The 10,345-nt window shown below is 39.8% G+C and overlaps 2 protein-coding genes across 16 annotated transcripts in view; one reads left to right on the forward strand and one right to left on the reverse strand.

Moving 5' to 3' along the window:
• Slo (slowpoke) overlaps nucleotides 1-7,968 on the forward strand; it is a 92,139-nt gene extending 84,171 nt beyond the window's left edge. For 6 of the 14 annotated variants that reach the window (XM_031931614.2, XM_031931613.2, XM_031931611.2 and 3 more), the window contains one exon: nucleotides 1-7,968. In XM_031931614.2, coding sequence (XP_031787474.1) covers nucleotides 1-81 — 81 coding nt within the window. In that variant the 3' untranslated portion in view covers nucleotides 82-7,968. The other 8 variants (XM_031931609.2, XM_031931607.2, XM_031931608.2 and 5 more) reach the window with 3 other exon arrangements.
• LOC100122199 lies at nucleotides 483-9,981 on the reverse strand. 2 transcript variants are annotated; one of them, XM_008203564.4, is made up of 4 exons: nucleotides 9,752-9,981; nucleotides 9,095-9,691; nucleotides 8,745-9,010; nucleotides 483-8,676 (listed from the first exon to the last, which is right to left on the reverse strand). In XM_008203564.4, the coding sequence occupies exons 2-4, from the start codon at nucleotides 9,668-9,670 to the stop codon at nucleotides 8,268-8,270; spliced, it is 1,251 nt and encodes a 416-aa protein (XP_008201786.1). In that variant the 5' UTR covers nucleotides 9,671-9,691; nucleotides 9,752-9,981; the 3' UTR covers nucleotides 483-8,267. The 2 variants fall into 2 exon arrangements, with proteins under 2 accessions (XP_008201786.1, XP_001605801.2); XM_001605751.6 differs by having other exon boundaries at nucleotides 9,774-9,954.
• Nucleotides 9,982-10,345: the final 364 nt, after the last annotated feature.

Here is a 10,345-nt window from a genome sequence, read left to right on the forward strand (position 1 = left end):
GTTTTTGTACTGATGCAGTTCGACCCGGGCCTCGAGTACAGGCCCAGCCGCGGTGCCCGAGGCAAGGACGACGCCTCCTGACTGTTGCTGTGTAGCGCCCTCACCGACGGACCGTACTCCTACATCTAAGCGCGATACCTGCATAAAGGTCGCGCCAACGTAGGACGTGCAATTCTTGTGTGACATCGTGCCGACGCTGAAGCCGCCATCGCCATCGCCACCTCGACACTCGTTAATACGCTATACCGCGCGTCCGTCGTACCCTCGCTCCTTGTCGATCACCACGACTCACGATGAAAATCTCAAGCAAAAACAAAACGGACATAGAAAGTAAAACCTGCAGCGTTTAAATATACGTACACACAGAGACACTTACACGGCCTTTCTCTAAGTGTACGCCTAGTAAAGAGGCCTAGGACCAGTCCCACGTACTACTACTGTTACCAAAACTATAATACTACTGCTGCACTGCTGTCACTGCAGAGTAGCTCAATAACCCGGATTTCGTTTTTTTTTTTTTGTTATACTTATTTTTCTGCTATTCTTACCATAGAAGCGGAACAGCTGAAACTTACCGTTAAGAGACGATATACGTGCACGCATATCGCAATGAAATAGTCGACCTTTCAATCGTGTGCACGCGATTATGTATACGACCATCGTTTGATATTCTTTCTTCTGCATATTGTATACGTTTCTATACGTTTGCGTGTCATTGTCTTTTTTTCTTTTTCTATCGACGTCACGTTTATATATGTGTACTGCAAAGTTTATATCGAGGCGAGAGATCAGAGAGATAACAGATACCGATACACGACTGCAAGACAAACGGAGCCAGGGATAGAAAGACGAAGACAGAACGCACACGTGGAGAAACAGAGGAGAGAGCGCAATGCGAGGGAGGACAAAGGATGACGCGTCTCCGACATGAGAGCAGTACGCGGATACGGGCCAAAATGCGCGAGAGAGGAGTAAACGCGTGCTTGTAAAAGGGGAGGCTGCGCTGCTGCTGCTGAAATGAGTGACGGCACGATCGATCACGGTCCGAGGGCTGCTACACACATGATCTTAAAATATAAGGCGAACGATGCATCTATCGATGCATACTGCATCCTTTCTGCCTCTGTGGAAAAGGATGGAGAAGAAGACGAAGCCGAAGTACAGGAGAAGAAGAAGAAAGCGCGAGTGTTTGCGTCTCGGAGTATTTCGGAGCCCGCTAATATGCGATGACGCGCTTTTTCCCGGCGGCACCGAGTCAGCTGCGACAGCTCGATGTGTCTTGAAGGATCACTAACGCGCGAGCGAGCTATAGGCATTACATTCTTGCATTCGAAATTCTTTACGTGCATCCAAAAAAAGAACATTTTTGCATCGTAACGTATGGAACACTTTTAAGAATAACGTTTAGAGAATAATAATGGACGTAGAGACACGTTTAAACGCAGAGTATAATTAACAGTTAGCAAGAGAGACTTATTAAGGATTAAGGATAACCTTTATAATAACGATGAGAAAATACTGTTTCTAATATAATTGTAATAAGTAACATAAATATTTTACACAGAATATACGCTGCGGTGTAATGATTTCCGGACTAAATTTAAAATCTTAAATAGAAGTAACGTTTACATTGAACTAGAACGGTGAGACGAGGCGCGGTAGAGTAGCTTACGCGATCTTCACAAACCGTTGCTCTCTGTCGGTAAACTCGCAAATCGGAGACACTCTAATGACATTAGAATTGCATCTTTCTGGTTCTAAGTATATCGCTGTGTATTACGAGCGCCGAAGCGTCAAAGCATTAATATCCGCTAGCCTAAAACTAGCCATGAACGTGTTTTCGGTGGTTTCGCGTTAGCATGAGTCGTGTACTAATACATCTAATATTTGCTTAAATCGTTTAATACATTTTTTACCGAGGCGCTTGTGCTCTTCGAGACACACGAAATCGCGACGACGCTTTAAGCTCTAGCGACTATCTCTAATGCTATTCAATGCTAATTAAGCACTGAACGCGCTTGGCTTATGGGGCTCCAGAGACTTTCCGAGACGCTAACAGAATCGCAACTCGTTATATAAATATAAATAATATAAATACTATACATAAGTGCATCTTTAGATAAGACAAACATTGATATATAAGGATAAAAGCGCACGCGTAGAGAGCGCGCCGAAACGCGCGCGCGACGAACGCGCGCTGCTGCACGCCAAAGGCCAACTATAAAACGCGAGAGAAAAGCTAAATAAAATAAAGATAAAGAATAACAAAAAAAAAAATAAACAAATAACTAAATGAATAAAATAAACTAAGATATAAAACGGTGAAATGAGCGAGGAACGTCTACGATGTCGCGCGAATACTCCGCTGCGAGTGCACAGCTAGGAAACGGAAAGAAAGAAAGACATAGAAAGGAACACTTTACTTTCTGATCGAAGGAGTTTGAACTTCTCTGCCACGTCACTTAACTTCTTTCATTCGGACACAAATATACACATACGCGATACGTACACGCTGACACAACAAAAAAATGTATAACGTAATGCCGTGGAATTGACACTCGCGCGGAGATAACACGCGACGATGGCGTTTCTCAGACCTCAATAAAACATGAGCCCAAAGCGAGAAGAGAGATAAAATAAAATAATATAAAAATCGACGATGTAGAAGCGAGGAAACTCCGGCTGACGATAAGGGCGTCGAGGACACTCTTTGCCCCCTCGAGCCATCACGATGCATACCCTATGGTACGCGATACCCATGCGTAGCGATGAGGAGTATGCGAGAAGGATATAGATATAATTATACTTTTTTTTCGTTCGGAACAAAAAAATACAGACAAATTAACAAAATATATACGTAAAGCGCGCGACAAACGAGAGTAAAGAAACGCAAGACTTTCAAATGGGGTAAAGGGAGAAAAAACAGAGATAAAATAAAATAAATATAGACGCGTAGAGGTGAGATCGCACGTCGTCGGGGATACATAGCGATTGCACATCGCGTCCCGTGCGACGATCGTGCGAAACTGCAAACCGTTTACGCGACGAAAAAGGTAAACAGAGATAAAAATAGGGAAAATCTTTACCTCGTGTGTCTTGTCTAGGACTAAATGAAGACTCTCAATCAAGCACTTTGTACAGGTTCTATATACATATTATACATACAGATGATTATTATAAATAAGAGGAAAAATGAAACGTAATGATAAGGCAAAGACACCCTTTTCCACACGATTTTGCGTATAAAAGAAAAAATCGGTTGTATATCGGTATATTTGCGGCATAGATATATATGCACACACATCGTGTGTATATATATATATATATATATATATATATACACACACACATATATGTGTATACATAGACACTCTCTCTTTTATATATTTTTGTGAAACTCACGTGTGTATATATACGGACGTTCATTATAATATGCGACGATACATTATGCATATATCTCTAACTATTAAGTCATGTATGAGAAAGACACGAAGTGGAGTTTAGCCAAGACAAAAAAAACAAAAACTTAAAAAAAAATGATATTAAATACATGCGAGGTCTATTTGTAATAACCGGCGGCGCGTAATCTATGCGAAACAGATGCGGTCGTCTTGCGTTGCACCGAAACAGAGTATTAATTTTTCCTATTAGGATTAAATTTTTTTTTAAGATTAACGCGATTAAGAGACATGGAAATGGTGATTACTCTATTAAAAGTGTTTTATATTAAAATATCTGTTTCGTTGCAACATGGAACGCCCGTTTCTACTTTTGCGCGCGACAACTGCAGCGACGAAGCGATAAACGTACATTCATAACTCAAGAATGTTATGTAAAATTAAGTGGTTCAAGTGCGGCATAGTCAGACGTCATCTGCCTTATACGTAGGAGGTGAAAAGAAAATCATTGAAAATCAAAGTATGTTTTCTTTGGTGCTTCAAACGCTTTATAAAGTAAACAACTGTGGCTCTCGATGAATGAATATAATCTGAGTATTAGAGAATGTTGTTGTTTGTTGCACTATTTATTTATAGTAGTGAGTAACGAGTTGAAAATCTATATATAAATAGCTATAAATAATTGTGCTGTTAAACGATTCGGATTTCATTGCTTTTTTTTAATGCTAAATTTTCAACATAGAGGGTGATAAGTATCAATATACCTTGTTGATATTACTTAATTAGATACTCGCCTTTTTTATTTTATTTATGTTAATCTATGTAATATATTAAACGTACGAATCTTTGAGTCTTTTTCAGAAAGATTATACGAACATAAGTAATTGATAATTCGTGAATAAAATCGATGTAAATAGATAATAATGACTGTCAGGAAATATTTGTAAGTAAGCAATTATTTGTAAAAATGTGCTGTTGAGAAAAAGAAAAAAGCTAATAATGAGTATTTACAAATGATAAACGCCAGAATTTTATGTTCTCGTGATCACGATCATTCGTTAATATTCGTGCGCAATCCAATGGTTTCTTTTCATTCCTCCAAGGCAGATACGTTCACTCTCACGCGGGCGTAAGAACACGAATAACATAGATGTATAGAAAGAATAGTTGGCGCGCGAATTCATCGTGCGAAGGGCAAAGGCCAATGAAAAACACAGTAAATTCAAAGTTCAATGAAACGAAAAAAAAAAATAAAATAAATCAGCGAAGGAAAAAGAGAAATACTAGCTGTGGTAGAGGCTGCCGTGTTCGTTACATGCATTAAAAAAAAAATTAAAAAGCAAAAGGTGTATTAAGAATTAAAAACCGCTGATGCTGCTGTTGCTGCTGTTGCAATATCCACGTGCACTGTTCACTGCCACCGCAGTTCGTGTTATTTAACGTATATAAAAATTATATACCTTTACATGTACACACGTATACATAAATACATTCACACAAACACTTACTCGAAAACAGATATACAGACATTGTACACATGGCTAAGACATCGCGGCGAGGAGGTCCGGCGCGCAGCGGAAATAAAACGATAATCATCCCGCGGTCGGTCGAGTTTCATATAACTATCTATACACAACACTTCGATCTAGCTCTCGTTCTCTATATTTCATATCTCCGTCTCTGTCTCTGGATTGACAAGGTGCGTGGTTAACCCAAGGAATTTTTTTCGCGGTCGCGTTGTATCAGTTTTCTAGTTACTGATGTCACGGCTCTCCTTTTAATGCATTCGATTTTCTGTCAGATTATTTCACTTTCTTTTCACTTTCTGGCGTGTTTTTTTAATCTAAGTATAAGCTTTTATGTAAACTATTAGTCGGCCGCGAAATTCCTTCATGAATCCTTCTCACCCGCCTCGTCATTTTCTGCGTGTTCCTCGACGTGTCTCGATCTACGTGATTTCTGTAAATTTTGTCTTATAGACGTACGATTAAACTTTGAATAGTTCGAGGCTTTCGTGAACCGATAACGTTTCTTTTTATGATGAGAAGCTGTTAAAATACCTGCTCAAAGCTAAAAGCTCTTTTACTTATTGAATTTTTCTATTTTATTCACGTTAAACCTACTAATCGGTATTTTATTTTCTTCATCGCAAATGATTTTACGTAGGTTGAGTGGCCGTAAAGGTATTTTGAACGCTTCTCGATCATCAAAAGTAAATTGTCTTATCAAAGAATGCCTAGAGACGAGAAGAATATATATATATAATATAAATCCATTCGCCGAGCAGCCATCGGGGAACTAAAGACTGCTGACTTAAATGTGTACGTAAAACGTTATAATAAAAAAAAAATTGAATAAATAAGAAGTTTTTTGCAAACTCGATCGTAATTCGTAGCAAAAGCGCGCGTAAACTGTCGAGCTTTCGCAACCGGCAAAGTAAACCTTAGATATATATAGATATATAAATTTAAAAAGAACGCGTCGCGCACATCGTTGAAAGAGGTAACCGAATAGATTCCTTTATTGCTCTCTCCTCTTCCAAGGCTGTATAAAAATAAAACTATAAAAAAAACATGGCAAAACGCTCCGAAATCCCGACCTCGCTCGCCCCGGTGAATTAAGAAAAAAATACAAATTCGTGCATTAGATTCGTGCAAGTCGTTCATTAATTCGTGAAAGCCTTGTGTAGTTTATTAGAAAAGATCGTGTTTTCGCCTCGCCGAATCGTCCGACGATCCTCTAGGGCTTTACATACTTCACCCGTGCCCCTTTTGTGACTCCTTATTTATGTACGCGTTTGATTGCGATTACTATGCGTTTTATTTTTTTATTCGTTTGTAATATTCTTTCAGGAGTGTGCGAATTTTTCAAGTGATGTGTGAGCAAGAAATGTAAAAAAAAATATGTAACAAATAAAAAAAGTACTTAGTGCCGTACGGATGTATAATAATAGTATAGCTTATTGGACTATTACATTTTGTTAATTTATTGATGTGTAAATGGCAAATTTCAGAGTTTTCTTTTGTTAAATACATGGCATGAAATAGTAAATATTTGTCTAAACATGCAATTTTAATCAATTGTTAAGATTAATTGTTTTATACACTCATAACAGCCACAATGGCTATTTTCGTTAAATTTGACAAATACTCATTTATATAGTTATAGCTTGTTCTACTTTTACTGTGTCGTGTAGTCTATGTCTACTGCTGTTAAGTTATTATTTGCTATCACTGTGAATCAGAGACTTTATATCAATTAGAATAGAAACGCATTGGATGTATGCAGATTTATAGCTATATACTCAATCGATTTCATTTATACGCAGAAAATTTTCGCACACTCAAAGATTATGATAATAATCAATTGAGTTCCTTTTTTAAAACTATTAGAAGAATATGATAAGGGAAAAGGGATCGTCGGTATCTGCGAGGTGCGGGTTACTCGCGCACTCTCTTTAAATAATTAAATCATGCACCAAATTGAATCGATTCATTCATCCTTATACCATTCAATTCTCGTGCACACTACGTGGATATCTCTACCGTGGTGCACATTTTGCATGTATGTGGAACGTATGTAATATTAAAAGTAAGGCGAAAGAAGAAAACGTTGCAAACAAAACAAAAAAAAAATACTGCGGAACATTATATTATAACAGAGTGAGGAATTTCAAAATGCAATGTAAACGAAACCGTGAAATTGAATGATTGTATAGCAAAATTGATGAGCTGAAATGAAGCAAGCAAAATAAGAGAAAAATTACCTTACTGAATTGAAGACAACGTTATGTCATTAAGCAGATACGATCGGATTATAATGCTCTGTGTGGTGAAAGACAAATCTGAAATAGTAAACGAAATGCAAGTAACGCGAAAAAATACAGAACGGAACATAATGAATGAACAAAAACAAACAAGGAAAATGTAATACGCAAAGAATTATAAAGAAAATAGGCGCGCAGAGCGTACGCCACCTTTAATGCCTCATTGAACCTCATCTAATGCTTTTTTATCTGTACATTTACAATTTGTGTACCAATGAGGAACGTTGTTTAATCATGTTGTTGATGTTATTGTTAAAGAATGAGATTCAATATTGTACATAACTATATTCATTATAATTGATGATATAAATAATTATATACATAAAGAGAAAAAGTGAAAACAAAGAGAATACGAATAATGCCATAATTCCCGTTTAATCCGTGTTTTTACACTTATATACACATGCATAAAACACAATGGACACGACAACACAAATAAACTTTCAAAGACGTTTTTTTATACATACGAGTATAAGAATGAAGGAACTCTATAGAAATATGAACTCCACCGAATATACAGACATACCAACACAACATATATTACACGAAACTGTTCTCCCTTTGGGGAAATGACGAGATAGCCTGTGAACAGAACGAAACCGTAAGGTTCGTCCACACACCGTCGAGAGATCCTCTCCCCCGCCACCCCACGACAATGTCTAATGTGATCCCTATTGTGTAATTGAATCTACATTAAAGTGATAAGTACGAGTTTTACGTAAAAAAATAAATTGAAATTTCTCAGCGTTTTGTTTTATACTGAACCGATCACCGATTTCTAAAATCAAGGTTTATTCCTAGAAAATTATAGTTCTTATGATTTCTTATTCACTTTATTACTTTTTTACAGGTTTTTCAAACTATTTTTCTTAAACGTTTCCATTTTCCTAGTACAGTAACAATCACACAGTATTTTTATTTTTAATTGTCAATCGACAACAGCACTAGTAAAAAAGGAATTCTATAAGTAATCACTCCTGATCTCTTTTTTTCGTATCTCAATCATAGTTCGAAAAAAGAAAATCGATCGTCACCTCCAGCATCTAGGCGCACACACGATCATGAAGTTCGAGAAAGGCGTCTCGCATGCGCTCCCTATACGCCGGCACCTCTTCGTACTGTCCACAGACAAGCGGCGTCCTGTCAACATAGAGCAACTCCTCGAGCCGCTGAGGCTCGAGCACAAAGTACTTGCTCACGGCAGCCTCGTCGAGCAGCATGATCGGCACGTTGAGGATACCGTGCACCATGCACATCGTGCGCAGCTCCGCTGCCGAAGCCCCCAGCTCCTCCCAAGGGAAGACTTTCTGGGCGTCTAGCGAAGACTCAGCCAACGACTCAGTCACGCTCTCGTGGTAGATGCGCAGCAAGTCGTCCAGGTGATCCGCGCGCAACTGACGCGTCGTCGAGAACTGCAGGAAGCACATTATGTCGTGCACCGGTGGGTTGTACCTGTTTCGGAAATTACGCTCGTGGAAAGATTTGTAGGATTTTTTGTTTCATCCAAGTCATGTATGTACCTGGCAAGCTGGAAGTCGATGAGGCAGCAAGATACGGGTTTCCCTTCAGAGTTGTACTTGAAAAGGATGTTATTCGCCCAGAGATCACCGTGGCAGAGCACGTTTCTGTATTTACTCGAGGGCAGCAGTTTGTTCGTGTGATTAACTGACAAGTTCGCGATCTTTTCCTTGTAAGTCTGCTTTTGCTCCTCGCTCAACTCGGTCAGCAGGTCTACCATCGAGATCGAGCCCTTGACGGCTGCGGCAAACATCTTGGTTGCGCGTTGCTGTGTTCGAGACAATCAAGAATAATTTCGATCATAATTTCGATCGAGAAGACGAAAAGAGACGAAAAAAAAACGATGTATTACCCCTTTGAGCGGCCACAGTGTCTCGTGCATGCAGTGCGAGAACTCGTCGTGCAGGCTCTTCTTGGCCAGCTCTTCGAATATCATGCTCTTGGCGTGGAACTTGCCGAGGGTCCTCATCATCACGGCGCAGTGCTCGTAGTCGAAAGGCACGTATTTGTCGGTCATAACGAAGCCACTGTTCGCCATGTCCTCCAGCACAATCACCGCGTCGTCCAGGCCCAGGAAACACTCTGGTATGCACCTCTTGTCGAGACCGGACAGCACTTCGGGGAAGACGATGGTGTAGAGATCGACTTCCTTGCGGAAGCTGCCCATCTCGATGTTGAAATCGTGCTGGGGACTGTCGCTGCTCGGAGGAAGCTTCGTGAAGAATTCGATTTTGCGGGTGTCCAGCGGCGAGGCCACCGTCGCCTTCAACTTGAAGTACTGGCCCATGAAGCCGCTGCACGAGGACAGTGGTACCACCTCGTAGCTGACCAGCTTGTAATGTTCCATCGACTCTTGGCTGAGCTTTTTGCGCACTATCTCGAAGCACTCCTGGTCGTCCAAGATCTTCTCGCTCTGAGGGTTTCTCATTTTGCTTGTTGTTGCCGTAAGCTTAAAGATTCAACATTTAAATTTACGTTAAAAATTGAAGTCAGATTTTGTATTGCTCACCAAAACCCAGACCGAAACTGACACCACAAGTACCAGACGAATTCCACACCAAACGATTTCAAGTTTCACTCTGTATCATGGTCGCGCCCGCGCGCGCGTTCAGGACCAAAAGAGCTGCGGTTCAAGATCAAGATCCTCTTTTATACGTCGCAGCTGTGCAGGATTGCATACGCAGCCGCTGATGAGCCGTCACGTGCGAGGCTTGGAGACAAACGCACAGCAGCCGCACGTTACCGATTATTGCCCGCGAGATTGATGCTAATATTAGATAGCGCTTGTATGTACCACGGAGACAATTGACTCAATTGGTTTAACGAAACATTGCGATAAAGATAGATGAAGATATACAATATTTCCGTATACTTTTTCGTCATTACTGAGAATGTTCTCAATGATAATCGAGAGACTGTCTTTGCACTTTGATAATCATGACGCTGTGGCTGTTAAAATGTCGCGATAAAAAATCTCATGATTTGCTAAAAATCAAGAAATTGAAGCAATAATTAATTCGAAAGTCAAAGTCATAAAACATTTGGGTACGCAAATACTCGCAAAGGTCACACATAAAGCCGCGAAAATCATTTCGTAAAGATC

The sequence above is a fragment of the Nasonia vitripennis genome, chromosome 5 (genome assembly GCF_009193385.2).
Source record: "Nasonia vitripennis strain AsymCx chromosome 5, Nvit_psr_1.1, whole genome shotgun sequence".
In the NCBI taxonomy this organism is placed as follows: Eukaryota; Metazoa; Arthropoda; class Insecta; order Hymenoptera; family Pteromalidae; genus Nasonia; species Nasonia vitripennis.

What these genes read in the sequence shown, in the direction of transcription:
- LOC100122199 (XM_008203564.4), bottom strand. Translation starts at nt 9,670, where the DNA reads ATGAGAAACCCTCAGAGCGAGAAGATCTTGGACGACCAGGAGTGCTTC. An exon ending in CACTGTGGCCGCTCAAAGGG is followed by an intron (nt 9,011 to 9,094) that starts GTAATACATCGT and finishes TCTCGAACACAG; the next exon opens with CAACGCGCAACCAAGATGTT. An exon ending in ATCGACTTCCAGCTTGCCAG is followed by an intron (nt 8,677 to 8,744) that starts GTACATACATGA and finishes TTTCCGAAACAG; the next exon opens with GTACAACCCACCGGTGCACG.